The sequence below is a fragment of the Glycine soja genome, chromosome 1, assembly GCF_004193775.1.
Source record: "Glycine soja cultivar W05 chromosome 1, ASM419377v2, whole genome shotgun sequence".
NCBI lineage: Eukaryota > Viridiplantae > Streptophyta > Magnoliopsida > Fabales > Fabaceae > Glycine > Glycine soja.
In genome coordinates, this window is record NC_041002.1 from 44,567,788 (window position 1) to 44,590,607 (window position 22,820).

At 29.2% G+C, this 22,820-nt stretch overlaps 1 protein-coding gene across 1 annotated transcript; it reads right to left on the reverse strand.

The window, feature by feature from the left end:
- Positions 1-14,992: 14,992 nt before the first annotated feature.
- LOC114416667 (solute carrier family 40 member 1-like) lies at positions 14,993-22,012 on the reverse strand. Its single transcript, XM_028381622.1, has 9 exons — positions 21,890-22,012; positions 19,307-19,520; positions 18,889-19,039; positions 17,974-18,170; positions 17,318-17,797; positions 16,408-16,579; positions 16,106-16,243; positions 15,857-15,967; positions 14,993-15,467 (listed from the first exon to the last, which is right to left on the reverse strand). The coding sequence occupies exons 2-9, from the start codon at positions 19,417-19,419 to the stop codon at positions 15,324-15,326; spliced, it is 1,506 nt and encodes a 501-aa protein (XP_028237423.1). The 5' UTR covers positions 19,420-19,520; positions 21,890-22,012; the 3' UTR covers positions 14,993-15,323.
- Positions 22,013-22,820: the final 808 nt, after the last annotated feature.

Genomic DNA, 22,820 nt, shown 5'->3' on the forward strand with positions numbered 1-22,820 from the left:
GAATAAAAAATATAAATAAAAAATACACAAAGACTAAAAGAAAAAAGTAACATGAAGAAATATTTAAGTCTTAAATATAATGTAATATAAAAATATTAAATAACAAGGAAAAATTATTATTTTTAAATCATACATTTCTTAAGATGTCTTTGGTAGGAGTAAAATGAAATGGAAAAAAAGGAAAGCCAAAACTTATGTGGATTTCACACCTTCGTCATACTACTTTCATTCAAATATTTTTTCAAGTCTCAAGGAGGACGATCAACAAAATCATAAGCATTCAGCCGGATTTTCTTTGGGTAGGAGCTCAGGAGAGGGTCGTAAATTGGCTAAAATGTGTAAGAAAAAGAAGAATGAAGGATATACAAAACTCTAATAAAGTGCTGATCGGTAAGTGAAGATGGGGAGTTTTATCCGAAAAGGAATCTTTGTGGGCTAGGGTTATTAGCGTGAGGTAGGCATGACACTTGCGCGGGACGGGGCGGGGAGCACTCTCCGTCCCCGAATCTTACCTTGCTCCCCGTCCCCACTCCCCGTGGTGGGGTTATTTTTTGCCGCGTCCCCATTCGTTGGCTCCCTGCTGAAACCCCCTTTTATATTAAAAAATGTCAAAAATTATAAAAAAATATAATTTTTTTTGTTTTATCTCAATTTTTCAACAATAATAAATTTAAGGTTTAATTCTAAGTCTAAAACATGACTAAAAATATTAAAATAAATCAATAATAATAGTAATAAAATCACACAAGCATAAAAGCATCCAAGAAATATCCAACTACACATTAATGTTAATGTTACAATATAACACAATAAAAACAATAAAACTAGCATAACATTACAAGTTTTCATACAATAAATTAACATTATCATACTCAATCAAGTCTTCATACTTCCATCCAAGTGCAATGAAACATCTTCAACATCAAACCTACACAATGAAACATGTAAATATGTGTTTAGAAAATATAAAAAAGGCATGAATAACTTATATATGTGATAATTTTATTTTACATTTTTTTACTAGTAAAATACTATATTAACCTTTATATTTATGTTATACATATTATAAGTTATGAGGGTATATAAGTAAGATTCTATATACGCGGGAATACGGGGACCTTGTGGGGCGGGAAGCATAGTCCCCGTTCTGGCCCCGAATTAGCTGTGAGGGATTTTTCATCCCCATCCCCGTCCCCGTGGGGAATTTTTTCCCGACTGGAGAGTCCCGAATGGGACAGTCCCCGCGGGGATCCCCAAGTTATAGGGAGAATTGTCATGCCTAGCGTGAAGTATGGAGAGATTGGTGGGTACTGACTGAGTCACAGTGCAAACGGGGGTCCTTATGGTAGTGAGATGTTACTAAATTGACTGAAGGTGTTGATTGTTCTAGATGGTTTCTCTTACACTTATATTGTAGTAAGGTATTCTTTGATGTATCTACGGGTTATTATTGGTTTCTGGTTGTTGGTTCCCTGGTTTTATGTTAAGGGAACTCTTCTTTATGAACCCATTAAGTAGTTATCTTTTTCTGAGTTGGTTGGACTTCACTTTTGTGATTTTTAACTCACTCTTATGAATATATTACCGGTTGATTTTCCTTCCAATTTTTTTTTTCAACTTCATTCTATTTTACTCTACAAAACACACCTTTAATCTTTCTACACCTTTTTTCCTTTAACACTATAAGGTCACTCACACATTACATAAACACTTCAATTCTTTCCCTCGCCATACACATCATTCCTTCCTTCTCTAACACTTTGTAGAAAAAAATACACACTCTAGACACTCTTGTCGGGAGCAAAATACACACAAATTATCAATTCATCATTTGATTTTTTTTCTCACTCAACACTTTCATACATTCACTTTTTTTCTCCTATTTCTTTTACCATTATTCATAGTAGATACAGGTGAAAATTATTGGGATTTAATGAGACCATGAGCAAAAAAATCTCATCCCATGGATTACATATTACACAATAAACACAAAGGATTTAGAATTTCGTAGCATGTTTTCAAGTCATGTTAGCTCAACATTTCTCATATATATAAGAGAGTGATGTAATCCAAATTCTAATTATATTTTACATTATCAAATCTTATTCGATTATATATATGTGTGTGCGTATAATTATCTCATCAATATTATTTGATTAGATATAATTATCCCATAAAATCATATTTGATTGGATATACAGACAATTAATTAAATTATATCTAATTAATTATCTTTTACATATTGCGTCTCATTTAATTAAATATGTTGTTATTTAATTAAATAATTTTTATTAATTAACTATAAAATAAACTAAATCACGTTGAATTCATTCATATGCTCACTTATTGACATCTAGCAATACATTACTGTCACCCAACCTGTGAGATAATTAATCATTCAGTTTCAACCTTACCACATCCATTTCCACTTTGTAGCCTTTATCACTTTGCCTAAATGTCTTGATTAAACACGAGGTATAAAAGTGCATTCTCATTAAGTTCAATTATTTATTTCTCAATATCTAAGTAAACATCTAAATACAAATGAACCCAATATCTCATATTAGTTCATTTGCATGTGACCATGCATATTGTACGTCTCACTCTATCGAGAGACCTATAAACATAACTCTTGTTATGCAAGAGGAATGAATCCTATCCACATCACTCACATTCCTCAACATGATTCATTGTCATGTCCAATTACTACCTTTATAACCATGATGTTATAGATAGTATTTGATAGCATTAAAGCCAACAATTCTTACATGTAGGAATTGTAGTGACTTCAAGTTGAAGGATTACTATTACATAATGGTTGCCATGAGAAGCACTTATGACACTTACATAACTATTATGAAGTCTTCTCATAGTGAGTCGATCTAGTATAAATATTACTCCTGATATTTACATTTGTATGACAACTTGATATCTCATATCTATTAACTATAAGATGCGATCATCATGTTGTTTACATAATAGTCTCAATATATTATTGTTGTCCTAGTGGACAATAATACTTGACTCCAAACACTTTAAGAATCACATTCTATTATTCAATGAATCTCACATCATCAAATAGTCCGCCTATTCTAAGGACGTTACTATATCATACATCAAATAATAATATAATACTTGAAATGCCTCCTGTGTCACTTACTCAAAGAATGACTCTTTTAGAGTTACTCCTCATCCCTATTGTTTATTTTCTAGAGATCTAATGGTTAAGATTAGTTACTTGTTACAACCATTAGATCTTAAGAAAACAAATGGTGAGGATGAATAGTAACTCTAAAAGGATTACTCTTGAAGTAAGCGAATCCTTCTCATATATAAGTTAGATGGCTTGTCAAGGGCCTACAATTTAGCCAATGTAATACTTGGGTTGACACACTTTTTTTATTAAATATGTTAGATTTAGGCTTCTTAGTAAGTATTTTAAGTAAAAAAGACCATGTTTTAGGCTTAAATAAAAATCTTATTGGGTCTCATATATAGGTCAATCTGTTCAATCACATTTTTTTTTTGTTGTAAAAAAAATTGTAGATTGAGATAATTTTTTTTCTCTCTTTTTTCTTACTTTAGATATGCCTTTAAATGAGATTACAAGTTAAGTTTGACTTTTAAGTAGGTCCAACCAAAACAATAACAAATAAAAATGTTAGGCCATACTTTATATAACAATAAAACACTCATAGGCATGAGACAAAGGCTCCTATCTTTCTCCTTCACATAAAATTTTCTCTTTCTTCACATCCAACCCACAATTGATATTCCCTTCACCCTTATGCATCAACCATAATCACCACTAGTCACGGTACAACCATTAGTGAGCCCACAATGCAAAACTAATGTAACACCTTGTAACTATGGTTATTGTCATTATGTTATGGAACTTATTGTCATTACATTATGAATATTTTTATTTGGTTGATTTCTAAGAATAATGAATAGATTAAAGGTCATGAACCTTATTTGCTTTTGCTTAATATTTAAATTTGGAGTTTTCTATTCTTTTAGAGGTTTATTGTGGGATAATGGTATAAAGACATCTTTAATTTCAATTTCATTCTCTATTGATTGATGACCTAATTAAGTGAGTTCTAGAACATCTCTAATGAGAGTTTCTTGAAGGATTTCTTAAATGAAGAAATTGTTTCTCACAATTTCTTTTCCATTGGAGCAAATCTATGGGACAATGAGAGTTTCTTAAAAATAAGATTTGTATCTTTTGCAAGAAGATGTTTCTTAACAATAAAAAATAAGATTTATCTAGCACATAACAACACCAAAATTAAGTGAAAATTAAAAAAATATAAAAATGTGAGTTTCTTGAAGTTTCCTAGATTTTTTTTTACTATTGGGACAAAATTATGTATGAATTTTTTACAATGACATGAACTTGTGAGAACCACAAAGTCTACTATGGAAACCACAAAAATTTACTCAAAAAATCTACTTAAGAAATTTTTATTGGAGATACTTTGATAAAAGTCAATTCTAGGGATAGTATTTAGTGTGTTTGTGCTAATGAAAATGTTTAGTGATATTAGTTTTAAGTCAATTAAGCTATATTCTATGTTTAGATAATGATTTTTTTTCTTATTATTTAATATTTTTTTATTTTATATCAATTTCAAATTAAATTTATATATTATATTTAAGACTTAAATATTTATTTATGTTTATAAGTATATCACATTGTAATGATAATGTGACACTATTGCGACATGATACTAATGATGTGTCACTATGCTAATGGCACATCTACATTTAATTTGGATGCTAATTGATAACGACTAATTATGAGTATATTTTGGGGTTAAATTATATATGAATTTGTAATTTTTTCTCCTAATTTTTTTTAGCAAGTAATTGTTAAATTAACATCATTTAAGCTTTTGTGCATAGAATATTAAAGTGATTAATTTATGATGCTTAGTGAGTAAAATAAAGCATAAAAAAAAAAGATAATTCAGGAAGAAATGAATAATTAAGAAAAATGAGCTAATTAAGGAAAACATAACTAATTAAGGAAAACAATTTAATTAAGAAAAATAAAGCTATGTTTAGTACAAGAAGCCTACTAATCTGTACCTATCTATAAAAGAGAAGAAGAAAGAAGAAACAAAAGACACATCGAAATTTCAAGAGAGTGAAATTTCTTATGGAATGCAAAAACTCAGAAGGAGAAATAATATTATGAGTCATTCCTTTCTTTCATTCCCTTTCTTATCTATTCTTCCTTTACTAAATATTTCTCTCTTGTAATTTGTAAAACCTGAATGACAATAAGAAGTTAAACTTCATTTGTTGGGAACTTGGAAATCAACTATTCTTGATGTTATTTCTATTCTTATCTATTTAATAATATTACTTTTGGATTATCCTTTCTTGTACTTAATATTATTGTTTGTAACTTAATTATCCATTTGCATGATAAATTTTAAATATAAAGTTGAAAAACATTATTTTCTAATAGTACTAAAAGATGGTATTTAAATAAAGTCATTATTAGAGATATGTTAATTTTTGTTTAACCAGTGGTACATCTCTATTCTCATGGAAAGACAACATTAGCAACTAATGTGAGACATAATATGTCGTGTAACCGAAAGGATTTAAGTCAGCATCACTTGTAACTAACTGATATTAACTAGGGACGTCGTAGCCTAAATTTAAGTGAAGAAGCTGAAGTTAACGTGTATAAAAGGGACTCAAAAAAGGAATCGCGGACTCTTGGTCTTGGAGTGGGGATGCCTCGGGTGATTTCACAGTATCATCATCTTATAAAGCACTGCATGATATGGTGAGGGGAAGTGTAGAGGTCGAAGTTTTCAAGGAAGTCTGGAACTTCAAAGTCCCTTCCAAGGTTAAGACTTTCATTTGGTAAATGTGCCTTAATAGAGTATCCACGATTGATGATTAATTTAAGAATTAGGAATTGTGCAGTGGCAGCAAAAATGATCTATGCTCTTTCTGTGGTGTCACTACGGAATCAATGGTGCATATCCTCTTAATTAACATGTCCGCGAGTGCAAATTATCTGGAAGAAAGGCTATTCTTGGTTTAATGTTGAATCTGTGTTACGAGAGGAGATGTTCATGCACATTCAGCAATACCCGGGCAGATATATATATATATATATATATATATATATATATATATATATATATATATATATATATATATATCTCAGTTAGACAAGTGGCACATTATATGGGGAGCGACTGCATGGAGTATCTGGGGTAGGTTATTTCGAGAGGAGGAACTGCTGCAACAAATTTCCTTTACGGCGTGGAGTTGGTTTAAAGCATACATGCATGCATGACCAATTTTCATTTCTCTTAGGCTCAGTGGACAATGAATACTAGGCAATGGTTTCTCGAAGCTTGAGCTGTATGGGCTGATCAATGTTTTGACAAAGTAATAGGGATAGAGGTTTTAGATGAATTGATAATTTGGTGTGTAATTGAAGGCTCTTGAGTTCTGTAACTCCTGTTGTGAGAGGTAATGGGAGCACAGGAAATATGTATATAAAGGCAAGTTGTGTGGGCCTACGGGAAGTATGATTTTTTGTCGGGATAGAAATTGGAAGGGGATACATTTGTAGGTTTGGGTTATTCTTGTTTATGCATCACTTGCAGAAACACCTATAACCTGACACTTTTATGTGTGTACAAGTTCTTAATGGATTCCAAACATCCATGATGATATGAAAATAAGTTGAATTATTTATCCAGAAGATTGTGAAAGATGTTTCCCTGAAAATATTCTTGTTATTGTTTTAACTCATAAAGTGTGTGGGTTAATTGTCCCCACAATATTTTTCTTTTACTTGAATATATTTTCATATATTTTATTTTTGTCCCCATAAAAATATTGGTTTGTTCCCATGAAATGTTTTTATAGAATAGATATAAAAATTACAAAAAATAAAAAAGAATAAATTGCTATTAAATTTACCATTTTATCTTTTTTAAATTTTGACACCACTGCATAGTGAAAAAAAAATTGAAATAATAAAATATTTTCAAGTCTTTATAGTACAAGTTAAACTTGGTTTTAGTATTTATTATTTTATATCAATCAATTAAATTTGTTACTACTTCTTGAAGTTCAAGGACGAATAATAATTTATAAAAATACAAGAATTTTACAATTTTGTTACTATGACATTATGTATATTGTAAAAATTTGTAATATTTTTCTATGAAAATATGACTCCCCCAGTCTTTTCTTATAAAACGATTTCAACTACCGAACCTTCTTTGAAAAAATTAGTTAATTTAATCGATCATCTTTCTCTTTCCACTTTTATTTCCAACTAATTGGTACTTCTTTTTTTCGATCCTAAATAACAGATAGAAATACTTTATCTCCTTAATTTCTAGCAATTATTATTTTGACTAAAAATTATTAATTAATTAAGAATATTTTAGAAAAAAATAATTCAATTAATGTAATAAATAATTAGAAAAGGATATTATCTATATATTTTTTCTTAAAATGATATTATAAACAAAAATAGAGGAAGTATAAATAATTTGTTTGTCACCATTAAAGAAAAGTCCGGAATCCATCAAAATATATTTATTAATAAAAAAAGAGACTCGAGTGGAATGAATGAACCAACTTAATTAACACCACTACACTATCAAAAGAAAATCAATTTTCATTCTCTATGTTCCAAAGCTTGTTCCCGAAAAAAAAAAAAAACTATCATTCTCCGCCGCTAGACCTCGTGTTCAGTTATCTCCTCTGATGCATAACAATAGGAAAACAAAACATAGTTAATCTTCATAAAAATTACATAATTTTGTATTTTAATATTAATTATTTATTACGGTTTATATATTTTGCCAATAAAACTATTCTTATTTGATATGCGGCCATTTATTTTTTTGGAAAGGCAAATGAATTTGATATGCAGCCATGATTTGACGATAGGCCAGTGCGATAATAGCTTAATATAAAGAAGAAAAAAAATGCAGTCAGAGACGTGAGAACCTATGAAAATAAGACATTCCTTTTGATATCTTTTTATATATACTAATATAGTAGATGGGAAACAACAAATGAATATAGCTACAGCAGTCCCGTGGAAACATAGTTCCCACGCGATCCTGCAGTAACAACAAAGATAAATTTGCTGAGGAGATATGGTATCAAGTGTGGGAATTTTATGTTTTTTTTTTCCATGTTCATTGTAGAAATTAAATCAGAATCAAATCAAACACTGACAGGGGAGATGCATCTCATGGGCAATCATGAAAATTAATTATAAAATACTGTTATTTCACATGAGACTGTAATCTAGCATATTCCTAAAACCTTAAATTGTAAGCATTTTTTCATTTTCAAAAAAAAAAAAATTCTTATTTAAGTCGAATAAATTAAATCATTTAAACAAACAAAAATTTTCTTTTAAATATTTAATATTACTATGTATCCAAACTCAAATTTGAAACAACTTGGATGAATTGATAAATGGTAAGGAACAAGTAGCAGTTTTTTGTGTTTTTTCTTTAATTACACGAAATAGAGAAGTAACACCGACCCATAATTGAACGGGAGAGACCGAACCCAGATATCACCGTCACTGAATTGAACTGTAACATGTTATTTATTTATTTATTCTCATTTCCTAGTTGGGCAGGTAATGTGCAATCCTTAATACTTCGAAGAAGTAATGTTGCTAAGAATTTGTGCAATATTTTTCCAGTGGATAAAATAAATAAAATTTAGCTCGTGCGTGGGCATCGTCATTGTATGACATGAAAAAAAGTTTTTAACATATGAAGTATATTGTGTCACAAATTGTACTTCATATCATGGGTGATTATTTATTTTTATTGATCGATAATTTTAAACTATTTTATATTATTAGTGCATAATTATTTAATTAATTAATTAATATATTTTTAAAAATGCATATCAAAATAAAATTTTCAGAAATTATAAAAATAGATACGTATAATTAATTTTTAAAAGTTAAGAATAAAATATAAATAATAAAAATTAAGAATAACATATTCTATTATACACAAAGCAGTGCGCTAAAAAAATACTTTAATTTAATGTATAAAGATTTAATTTAAAAGTGATTATTTTGTGAATATATTCAATATTTAAGAAGGAAGAAGCAATTTCAACAGAAAAGAGAAAATTTTAAATATACCTTTTTATTTTATTTTCGTCGCATCTCAAAATTTTGATATACCTCAACTTTTTATTCACTTTTCTTGTTATCAATTCAGAAAAAAAAAAAACTTTTGTTGTTATCATAGATCATTACTATGCTTTGTGCTATAACTATTTAATTATATGCCTGGATTCAGTTTTACTTTAACCATATTTAAGATTACAAACGGATGAAACCTGCACCGAGAAGAGGCGAAACACACAGATACCACCATCACCACCACTCAATTTCCCCTTTTTATTTATTTATTTATTTATTTTTATGGAAAGAGGATGTTAAGAGCTAGAGAAGACTAGAGAATCATAACTAGATATATATGCTCCATTATTTAAGCAAGAGATTATAAAGTTCCAAACTTTCAGCCTTCATCTAATATACAATCATTTCCAGACCATTATCTATTACATTTTTTTTTTCTGTTTCTTTTATTCAAAAATATGTTATGATTAATCTCCTTTAGAATTAGTTAATCATTTTTAGTGGATCTCTATTTTCGATCATATTCTTTTCAAGAGAAGAAATTTTATTTATTAACAGAATAAAAAGTTTTATATATCCATTCAATTATAATTCATTATATATTATAAATTTATTGATTTTAAAAATAATTTAAATAATAATTCGTGATTGAATGTATCAATTTATAAACATTAAATTAAATTATTTTTATAATATATAAGATTTAAATACTAGATCTTATTTAAAAGGATTAAACCAAATATCTATCTGAGCAACTGTCTTATGCTCAAAATATAGGTTGGATTTTCTTATGAAAGGGGCGTTTCTAATTGATTCTCACGGGATATTTCGATTCTATCGCCAAATATTGAATTGAATTACCTGTCCTCCTTATCTATCATACACCCTATCCTTTTTACTTAGAAACGACACATTGCTAAAATTAATTTTTTTCTCTTTCATTACAATTGAAGTTTTATTTCGATAACTTATGTTGATATTTAATGCATGCTAACCTTTATTAGGCATATTATCAAAATAAAACTCCAGTTTTAATTAAAAATAACACTAAAAATACCCAAAGGAAACTACATCTAGAATTTATGCAAAATGAAATAATTAGGTAATAAATTAAATGATTTTATCCTCCTACAAAAGCAACAGCACAAAATGATATCTGTCCACATGTTTCAAATTTGGCTTTTGACAAAATCGAAGAGAAGCATATTTTAGGGGACAGTGTCTGTCTGGACCACTCACATCACGTCAACCAGGTTGCGGCAGAACAACAAATTAGGTCAGAAATGGATCCAGCCACAAACATGTTGAAGACATTGTTCTTCAAAAATTCAATTATCATTTTGCTATATAGATAGATACATAGCCACATACCCTTTTCTGGACCTAAATCAAAACACTTCCTAATAAATCAACAACTACTTACACATGGGTTATCTAGATATTTTTGTTTATTACTTTAGGTGGAAGAGTGGAGAGTCACATCAATCCAACCCGTACATATAATATGCCTAGAACACTTATCAGGACTTGTTTGTGCTTGTCGATTTTAGTTTTTTTTGCCCACTCAAATTTAAATTCCTTGCCTCGTGTTTGTTGCCAGAAATATTATAAACTGAACTTGGTATTAGTGTGATTTATGCATATAAATATTTTATTTTTTTATATTTTAAAATTTTATTTTTTATAATATTATTATCATAACAATACCTTTTTTTTTATTATGCTTAATTTTTTTTATTATATTTCTACTATTTTAGATGTTGTACTATTATATTATTACTATAATAGCATTTCTTAAGATGATATTATTAGTTTTATATATTTTATTTTTATTTATTTTAAATTAAATGATTTATGCTTATCGTGAATTAAAAAATCTTATATCTTTAAGTAATATTTTAATTTTTCATTATTATAATATTACGTTCACCATCATCGTTTTTTAATGTTTTTTTTTACTATTTTATATTTTAGACTATTATATTATTGTTATAGTAATACTTTTTTTCTTCTTCTTAAGATTATATTAATATTTTACTGTTATAATTTTTTATTGTTTCTTATATTATGTATATTATTATTTTAAATTTATAATAATTATTTATAATTTATAATTATAATAATAATAATTATTATTATTATCATTATTTACAAAAATTATTATTTTTATTGTTTATAATAACTATAGTATCAATATTAGTATTTTTTATTTTATTAGTATTCTTTATAGTATCTTTATTATTATTTTATATTTATAATAATCGTTTTAAATTATTAAAAATGATGTGTAAGTACACAGATATAAATAAAAATCAACCACAACTGCAACTACAACTGGTTGTTTCCAATGTAAAGAAATACTATTATAAAGTCAAATAATTTGACCACATGAGAAATAGTCAACAAGCAACAACCAATTTTATGTACTTGCAATTTAGTTAAGTAGTGGCTTTATCTCCAATGCTATTGCATCACTCATGGTGCATTTGAGAAGAAAGTAGTGCGCTTAAAAATTCCATGCAATTGAAATGATGTTACTACTCTCCACTAAGAGGAAATAAAAAATCTGAACAAGTTGATTATTAGGAATTTCTGCCAGCGGAGAAAATTAAACACTGCCACTCCATCACCATTGTTTAGACCTACCCATAAATTAAGATGTTAACAGAACCCTCTCCTAAGAAATAAATAAACTAAACTAAGTTCTTGAAATTACAATTATCAATCATTTTAGTCTTCAAAATTATGAAAAAAATAATCCTTGAAATTAGTTATTTGACTTATTGCCAACTATTGCGACTCAAAAAAAAAAAAAACCTTATTGTCGATTGTTTATTTTCTCTACTTTTAAAGATTTAAGAATTTGATCCTTGATTTTGATAATTATCAGTTATTCTGCTATCTAGATTCTAGACTTTAATGAGAAGGACTAAATGATTTGATGACGGTTAAATACATGGACCTAATTGATAATAGTTGTCAATTTTTTTTGACAGCAATAGTTGTCAATTTTAAGGACTAGCATAATTGGTTTTATAATATCAGGAAACAAATTGACTGGTGATGCTAATTTCAGAATCTAAATTTGTTGATAGTTATCTAAGTTCAGAATCAAATTTGGGCCATCTGATTTGTGCTTTCTTGGGTTTTGTCTCTCTGTGCATGGGAATTGGTTTTCTTGGTTCTTAGGGTACTTTTTGTATCTGTTTTTTGCTGGGTTCATCTCAACTTGTGACTTGATCTCTAGCTTCTTTGTTTTTTTTTTTTAAACATATATCTTTCCTTTGCCCCTTTTTTTTATAAAAAAAAAACAAAAAATCTAAGTCCAGAATCATTTTTTTTTATAATATTAGAAACTAAATTAACGAGTACTTATAGTTCTGGGAGTAATTTGGGGTATTACCTAGCATAAATTGATAAAAGTGAATATAAATTCCATTCCTTAGCGAATAACTTATAGAATTCCACCGTAAGCGAATAACTTATAGAATTCCACCGTATGCTTCGGCAACCTCAACCCCTGATTCAAGTTTGTTATTCAGACTTCAAATTATTTCAAAAGACTAGAAATCAATCTCTCTCTCTCATATAAGATTAGAACAATTTTCATATACTTAGTTGTCTCATATTAAGTTTTCTTCAAAATTGTTTTTGCTTAATTAATTGACTGGTACTAATTATAATTAGATAAATTAAGCTCAATTTTGTCATGCTAGCTTAAATTTCTTACCAGAGAAATATAAGAAATCCGAACATGTTTGCCAATTGAATATAACCAAGTTATAGTCTTATAGTTATAGATATGCTATTGATTAATATTAGTGGAGTAAGAAAGCTAAAAGAGATAGACACTTAAAAGTTTCAAGAGCTCAAGACTGAATTCTGGTTATCATCAGACAGTTCGATTTTGCTTAGAAGCAAAGTCACAAAATTTCCATTTTTTGCTTTGAAGCCAAGTCACAAAATTTCATTAGTCCTAGCTAGAATACATGACCCAAGGACATTACATCATATCTCGAGCTATAAGTGTTTAGAATGAGCCAATGTCAAATAGAAGTTAACAATCACGCCTACAATTTTTGTGAGACCATTTATGCAAACGATCGGGAGGGCAATCATTCTGCAGATAAAATTATCAATTTTTATTGTGGATAATAGACAGTCTTTTTGTGGGATTCCAATACCCCTTTTTGCTCTCAGTTTTATGCTTGCAATATTATGGGGCTACCCGAGTATATATTTCCTTCTCATTAGCGTGGGTTTTGGCTTAGTCATCCCATGATGTTTTGATTTTTTCATCCTGAATAAATTTGGGTTGATTTGGGCGTGAGACTCTTAGGGACGTTAGGTGTCAACATAATTGATGTAAATCTCTAATTTGATGCATTGCCTTTTTTTTAAAAAAAATGTCTCATTTTGAGGGTCTTTTGTTGTTGAACAAGTGATTAGTCATATCCCAATGCATCATGTTAGTATTTGGCCAAACATTCTATAATTAAGATTTTTTTTTGGAAAAAAAAGATTTGCCGAAGCAACACAACATTGAACATCCTAACTATGTTGTCACATTTAATGCTGGAAACCCACACACAACAAACCAATAAATCTTATAAATAGAAAAGATAGGATAACAACAAAACCAAACCCATGGAAAAACAAACTATTAAACATGTAGTTTGTAAAATCATAGGGTGTAAACATAGATGGTTAAATTAAGTGAGATTTCTATAAAAATAAATAGGAAACATAGATGGTTAAATTATCTGATAAGTGTATGCTTGTGATCTTTAAAGTAAGAGTAGGGGTGTTCATGGGTATGAGTCACCAGCGAATCCGAATTGACCTAAACCGATCCGAATAATTTGGGTCAAAATCGAATCGAACTTATCAAAACCTTTCATGTATGAGTTGAGTTATGAGTTTATATTTATAGATCTAATCAAAACTGAATTGAACCTATCAAAAGTTTTAGAGTTGTTTGGTTTGACTTCAAATACTATTGATATTGAACTCAAAGTGTTGGAACTGCATGTGTTTGAATGACTAATATTGAAACTAATTAAGGTATTATTATACATTGTAATTTGTTTCACCTTTTTCATATTTATTTTTGCCGCCATGTTTATAATATTAATTGATTTTATTTTATTTATTTATTTTAATAAATCTGATTGTAACAAATCTGATTGCAGCAAAGTTTATTGCAAAAAATTAGTTCGTAGAAAATAGTTGTGATTCAAACTATTATAGTAAATCTTCTTGAAGAATATTTTGTTTTAATTTATATTAGTTTATTTTAAAATATTATGTTGATGATATTAAATGAATCAATTTTACTACTTTCACACATTTAATAATATTGTGATAATTATATTGGATATTTAGATGAATCATAATATAAAATAATAGTTCTAAGAAAATAAAAAGATCAAATTTAAATGAGTAACTTGTTGACCGGAACCGAACTAAACTGTTCATGAATGGATTGAGTTGGGTTTAAAAAAAATTATGAAAACTAAACCGAACCAAACCGATCAAATTTGATTGAATTGGATCTTAAATTTGATCAAAACCGGTCCGAACCATGAATACCCCTAAGTAAGAGAAAGTTAGTTAAGATCAAACAGAGAAAACAACATCAATTCAAGCGTTTGAAGCTCAGTTCAGTTTGGTTATGATATCCTTATGGAAAAATATATTTAAACACTCTTTGGTGTAAACAGAGAAGATAAGTGATCGAGATGATTGATATCATGATATAATAAGAAGAGAAATACAGAAATAAGGAATGTCAATGGGATGTGCATATTGTTGGCGTATTCAAATATCATTGTCCTAATCTTTATCTTTTGATTGTTATTAATTGACCTCTCATCACATGGGTCATGTCAACAGTCTCAATAGCATCACTCACGTTGCACTTGGCACGAGATCAACTTAAAATGTCAACCAAATGAAGTAAGATGATAATGATGATCTAATTCCATTAAGTGCAAGTCTGATACTACCCTCCATGATTTTTGGTTGTTAACTGTATAAAAATCCTTTACGCCGGTAGTGTATAGAAATCAAACTCTTTCTTCAAATGATATGAAAAGTGAATACAAAAATTGTATCTAAAAATATTGAACTTCACAACTTAAGATGCTCTTACAAAACATTTACCCCACAATACTTGGTCAAAGTGGAAGAGGTGCTTTCGTGCATGGTATGTGTGGATACAGTAGAGGAATGCAGCTAATGTGACTGCTAGAAAAGATATTGTAGTCAACTTCCAGAAGTCCTGAATAGACAGATAATAAGAAACAAGTTTAACACAATTGCAATTTTGTTAAGCATCAGATACAATGCAATAGCTATCTTTTGATAGTAGATAAAATTTCTCATTAAGCATAAACTATAAAGGTACTTTTATGAAATAAACTATAGACCAAAGTTAATGGTGTTGCAAATAAATTTGCACTATAGTTTGGAGATATGAATTTTGTTTGGAAGGTAAGGCTAATGGGAAAGTGTTACTACATAGTAGAAATATGTTCTTTTGGCCTTGCCAAACCTAGACATGCATTTATTTATGGAACAAAGATCAATTATTAAATAATTCAATAAGAATTGAATGTTGTAGGGGGCACTCAAAATGTGATAAATGAATGCCTTAGTTTTAAAACTCACCCGTGGATCAGATATTATGATTCCCATAACATAGGCCAATAAATCCATCAAAGACTGAAGCGAATTTTGAACACCTCCAACAATCAAACGATCGGATTCAGAAACAAGATCCTATTTGAAAAATTGAAAAGAAAGAAAAATCAGGTCAAGATGATTGAAAAGAAAAGAACTTTAGTGATTCATCAAAGATATTAAAAGCTAGACATCAAACAAATTAACTAATTTCAGACAATAAGGGCTATTTCTTGCCTGCATTTGTTGAAGTACAGATAAGTCAAACATCCACAATCCAAGCCGCGATATGGCTACACTTCCCATCAAAATATATGATGATAGAAAGCCATTTTGGATCCATATTGCAGCCACACATGGAAGGAGGAAACTCCACTACATGCACAACATACATCAACAAGGACAACAAAGATTATATGCTAATTATTATCAGAAACATGTCTTGCATACCAGTTCAGAAAGGAAGGAAAATAAAATTTGATTATCACTCATAACATGTCATTCGTACAGAACACTTAGAGCCATTACTAAGTTTGTACCTGAGACCATATAGACCAAAGTCCAGTTCTAATGGTCGATATACGAGACTGTAGCACAGGGTATACAACTGTTGCAGCTATTCCAATCACAGCACTTATTCCTCTTGATATTCCAATAATATATTCAGGTATTCCTTCCCATTCTAAGGTAGCTGTCATTAAAGTTCCAAAGCTGAGGCAAGTAATTGGAATTTCATCAATGACTCTTCATACCCAACTGACAACAAAGAAATACAAGGCATGTTTCTTAAGGTGTGTTTAGAACAGAATTTTATGAATGACATTGGCCAATGACTACAATATAATCGACAGTCGATAGACATTGGAAAAAATTTATTTTATCATTAATAAAACAGTAATTTCGTAAAACATGGATGCACAGCAGCAACAAATGCTCAGATTGATGAATCTTAGAAAGCATGAATACAATAAGGAGCACAGATATGATGGAAGTAAAAATTTGTAGAGCATGATACCATTATAAAACCAAATACATAGTGAATACAAAATTAACATTTTCAAATATAGAATTATAAAATGTAGTTAGGACTAAGGAGTTTTTGAAATGTCTGTGAAGTATTTGACAAAGATACATCACCTATTTTGAAATGTTTTTACTTCCTTAGTTGAGTCTGAATTTTGAAAAAGAAAAAAAAAGATCAGCTGGTCCTGGAGTGTTGGGTGTCTAACACAATTCTTTAAGATATATCACATAGTACTTAACAAGAACAAGCTTCTGAAGAGTTAAAAATGTAAGTATCAGCTAAAATCCCTCGTAAATATGGCATGTCTAACTTCATGTGTCATATGGTCCACTTCTTTTATTCATAAATAAATTTGAAATTTTAAGCATAAAAGGAAAAGGATAATTTTCATGTAATATTTACTGGCTATAGTTGTAAATTTTCACCTGAGTACAGTAAAAAATAGCAAAGCCAGAGCCAGTCCAGGAAGGACAACTTCTTGTTGTAAATAAACTCTCCATGCAGCAATATAGGGAATCTCTAAAATCCTCTCAGAAATTTTTTTTCTGGCTTTTCTATCTGCCAATTCTGAGCCATCATCAGTAACAGGAAGCAAGCTATCTTTCTCCATAGTTTGATTGTTCATTTCCATATCACATTGTATAAGCCTTTCCATTCTCCTTTGGCTACTTTGCACCAAAGCTGGAATTCCATGATATACAGATGTGAAAAGCCAATACTCCACCCAAACAGAGACAGTAGTCCACAGTGCTAAGGTTATAGCAGATGCTTTCAGTGATACAAAGCTTATTATGAAACCAGAAATGACAGGAACAAGCAGCTTGCAGCTTAGATCAATGCGTCTCGTAACCGAATTCATTTTTGTAAGCAATTCTGGGGGTTGATCTTCAGATATAACTAACAACCTGTACATTGGCAACAAAATCATTTTTTACACAAAATTTGTTGACTTATAAAATCTTGAGAAATTGATAAGATATTATGGTGAGAACTAAATGTTTGATCTTAAGAATCCATTCATTTACTGTATATGCTTAATCAAATATCAATCTTTTTCTCACCAAAGCTTAAAGGATATTACCATTCTCTTTCAATCAATATTGTACCAGCAAGAGTTGAAAGCACACCAATGCCGCCACAGACATTGATTATGATCACCAGCAAGATGAAAATGGAGAAATTTGTAGACTTCAAAGAAGAGTGGACAAGTAAGGCAACTACGGAGCCCCCAGCAATAACAAAAGAGAGATTTTGTGTCACCAACCACAATTTCAAAACCTGCCAATAAAACAAGCAGGTAGAGTTATTTCACTAAAGGCACCATGACCTTCATAAAAAGGAATTATGGGGCAAATCTAGAAATAGTTAAAGCTACTTGTCTCAGAAATTGCTATATACTTTTTATCCTTGAATTTTGGTAATATATAATTCTTAGAAAGTACATGAAAAGCTACTTGGATAAGGGGAGTCCAAAACAGTGGTGGGGAGATTTGTAACCAATAGCTTATGTAAGGAATTCCATATACTAGCTTAGGAACCAAAACCTTAAGACATTAAGTTTAAGCATTTTTACACTTACATAGTCCTCAATTTGTTATTTTCTTAAGGACTTCTTCTCCTACATCCGAATTTGTGATGATTAAAGTAAAGAGAAAAAATTGACCTTGCACAAAAGTAGTCTGTTAAAATTAGACCCATAACTTCTCTGAAGACAGTGCAAATTTGATATTTATTTTTCGCTATTTGTGGAACTTTTATATATCGGTTCAAAATGGCTCAATGATTTATTCTTTACAGCACACAAGTGAGAGATTATTAGTCCAAGGATATATATTTATGCATTCTTGCATTCTTTTTTACAAAATTTACGTTGTTTAGTTTCCAAATCCCAAGTAATTAGTTAATATGATAACTAATTGCAAAAGGGGAGCATGGCTATATGGGAGACAAAATTTGGATAAACAAAATGACCAAGTTTGGATAAACTTGGACTCACCCTCACACAAGACAACTTATCAACCCATCTTCCAATTATGGGACCAAACACAGCAATAGCGGCAGATTCAACTGCACCATATATTGCTGCGTACAGCAACGATTCTGGCCAAATATTGATCATGTATAAGCCAACAGAGAATTCCCACATTCTGCAAACAAAGATCCTCCATCAATTTAATTTTAAAAATAAAAAGTCAAAGCAGCAACATGGCGCAACACATTCATCGATGCACCAACGATTTTGAATATCACAAGCCAAATAAATCATATCTAATGCGGTCTATATTTCATTTCACACATAATTTTCTCATGTCATAGTCATTTCAGCTCACAATAATGTATAAATTAATCCATTATCATATTTTGTGGCATTGAAATCAAAAGTTTGAGCCAATGTTGGGAAGTAAAAGAAGAACCTGGCACCCCATCTTGCTAAGAAGTGGCCAATGTACAAATAAGTGATTAGTGCAGATGGCTTTTCTTGTTGTCCAGTGAACGGAGACTCCTTCAATTTCACGTTTTCTTCCATTTCAGATTCTTAACCCTCACTCACTCCTTTTGACAATTTCAATCACAATTGCTATCTTAATCAAGCCACATGCAAATTTGCAATTTCTCTCATCAATAATACTGCAACATTAAAAGTCTTGTGTATTAAATGAGGCTACATGAATTACACAATTAATGTTATTCAATTCATTTTAAAAATAAATTAAGATTTAAATAAATTTTTAATTCCTGAAATTATAATAAAGTTTTTATTCATTTTAAACCCTTAAAAGTGATATTTTCAAGATTCAAGATAATTCTGACATAAACAGTTTTACTCAAAGTCAAAGCTATATATTAACAGTTTCGCGGAATTGCGGCTGCAACTAGAAATAAAATGTGGCGAATAACGAGTCTACGTGTTGTTGTATACCGTTAGCCACGTGAAAAAAGCTAAGACGTAACATAGTAGTATCAAGCAAAAAGAATTTAATGAATATTTTTTGGATGTAAAAATTCAATTTTTAAACAACCGTGTCATATCTATCAAGTGGATTTTCTGTAAAAAAAAATGAAAGAAATTGAGCATTAGTTTTTTTTTAATAACATTAGTTTACTTTTTAAATAAATAATAAATGGAGAATGAATGAAGTAAATTTTTTATGAAAAATAAATTCATGAAAATTTTTATTTAAAAGTTAAGGGACATTATACTCTCGTTAAACAGATGCAAATTGGATAGTTTCGCATGCCTCAATGTGTTAATTACTAATTAATGCGTTAAATTAGTGTAGCTTCCCCATATGTTTTGGTTCTAGTGTATCAATTTGCTCTTGATTTTGTTTTTCATGTCGTGGGGAGGGTACAGGCTTTATCAGCCAACTTTAACAACGAAAAGAAAATAACTGAAAAACTAAAAGAAATTCTTAAAATTAATCAGAAAATTACCCGTGAAAATTATTTTTGAATAATTTTTGGCATGTTTATGCCCTTTTTGTTTGAATATTAATTGAATTATTTAACTTATTTTTATGTTGATAAATATAATATGATAAATTTGACGTCCTAAATCAATTCAATCTGTCTCAAAATCGTAAATGGCCAGTGTTTTAAAAAAGATAAACTTGCTATAAAATACATTAAAAGGACCATTTTATGACTTTTAACAAATAAAAAACTAAATTGTAACTAGAAGATAATAAAGTTAAGTGATCACGTGAGTATTTTAGCCTACAAATATGATATTTATAAATATGACTATTATAATTATATTTTAAACCATTTCATTGAGATTTCAAATATCATTTATGTTTGACATACATATCATAGTTGGCAATTGATCAACATTTTATAATATATTGTTGGTATCATCACTAAGAATTTAGTGGGTTCACAAAATATTTTAATTAACTTTTAATTTTTTTACGGATTAAAACACTTATATATTTGTTTGATAAACAAGTTTTTTTTAAATAATTTTTAGTATTTTTTGAATTGTTATTTGAAGTAACATTTTTTAACTTTAAAATTTTTATATTTATTTTATTTTTATCCTTAAATATTTATAAGATATTTTTTTAATCTTATTTATTTAAGGTAAAATTTTATTATTTTTATCTTTTATGTAATTTTACATTTTTCAGTTACAAATCATTTTTCAAAATTCTTATGATTTAATAAGATAACTTTTTAGATTTCAATTATTAATTAATAAATATTTTTTTAATTTTTTTTTTATTTTCAGCTAGTTTTGCTAAACATAATCTAGAAAATCAAATATAAAAGGAGAAATTTTAATCATATCTCAACCCAAAGAGAATCAAATTGGAATTTCTGAGATAATAAAATAAAGGTTATTTTAGGTCAGATACTTTAAATTTCTATAATGTTTTGTATATCCTTAAATCAATGATTTTTCTGAAATATAAAAAAGTCCGAATCCAATACAATATTTATTCAAAAAATGTTTATGTTGATTATTTTATTTACTTTTTAGATTTCTAACCTGTTACAACTCATAAATCCCAATAATAGAACTAATAAAAGTGCCATATCAATCTTAACAAATTAAGAAGTTTCAAATTCAAGCAGGTAAAGGTGTGAAAGATACATGTGATGTGATTTGAAGTAAAAAGAGAAGATTTTCAATACACCTAGGTGTAATAACTAATAAATTGTGCCCCAACTCGCAAGGGATGGACGAGGAGAGGAGGAACTGTTGTGGGCTACCAGGGATGACAAGCCAAAGAAGAGATGGAGAGGCCTCCCACTCTTGTGGCGGCCATGGAAAAGAATGAGCTATGCTTATGTGCCTTTTGGTCGCTTAATTAGAAATTCACAAAACTCTGTGATAATATGTTCTACTTTTATGTACTCAATGTGTTAATGGTGTAAAAGAATGGTTTAATGCCAGTAAGAATAGACCCTTTATAATAACATAACATCACAATGAGAGAGAGAGAGAACAAAAAATGAAAAAGAATTCTTACAACAAGATGTCTTCAACTGACCTCTAATTCCACCTTCAATGCTTGTCACTCTTTTGATTTGTTCTTTCTGATTTAATCTTTTTTATCCACGTCCTGAATTCAATTTTCTGTGGCATTTAACTATTTATAGGCCAATAATTTGCTTATAACACTCAGTGTCTGGTAAATTGACCGATAGAGTAACAAAAGTTATTAATATAATTAAGTGGTTTAACACTTAAGTCTGTTAATTAAAATTTAAGGTTTGATCTTCGGCACGGGCATGAAGTCATATATGTATGTACCACATTACTCTAAAAATGAATTGACCTGGTGGAAGAGAATTAATTGAGTGTTAAATAAGAGATCTAAATACCTCTTAGTTATAAAAAAGTGTTTTTTTTTTGGCTTTTTTCTAGCCTGTCAGAATTACCGTCGATGATGTGGTGCAGTAGAGAGCTACCCCTGTTGATGGAGAAATTAATTTATTCATAAAGAACCAAATCTTAGCTTGCTCTCAATTGCACCATTTATTAAGGTATCCGACCACATCATTCTACTACTTTTTAATAGAACTAGAACAGTTCACTCGTGCTTTTGAACGGTCAGTCCATAGGTGAAAAAGTGACCCAATTTAGAAAATAAAAATCTAAACATAGAAAGAGTGCAAGGTGGAGAAATTATTTGACACAAAATGCTCATATATGTCCAACCTATGGACAGCTTTCATATAAATATAGACAAGATATGGTCACATGTCCATAGTTTTTAATTATACTTAAGTTACCTCTTTCAGCGTGGTTACCTTTTGAAACGATCGTGACAACAATAACTATATTTTTGTGCATGAATCAGTTTTACTGTATGTTTCACGGGTCATTAATTTATTTTGTAGGAATATTTATTTATTTTATAACATAGTCTTAAAATGAAAAATAGTATGAAAATAAAAATATATGTAATATTAATTAGA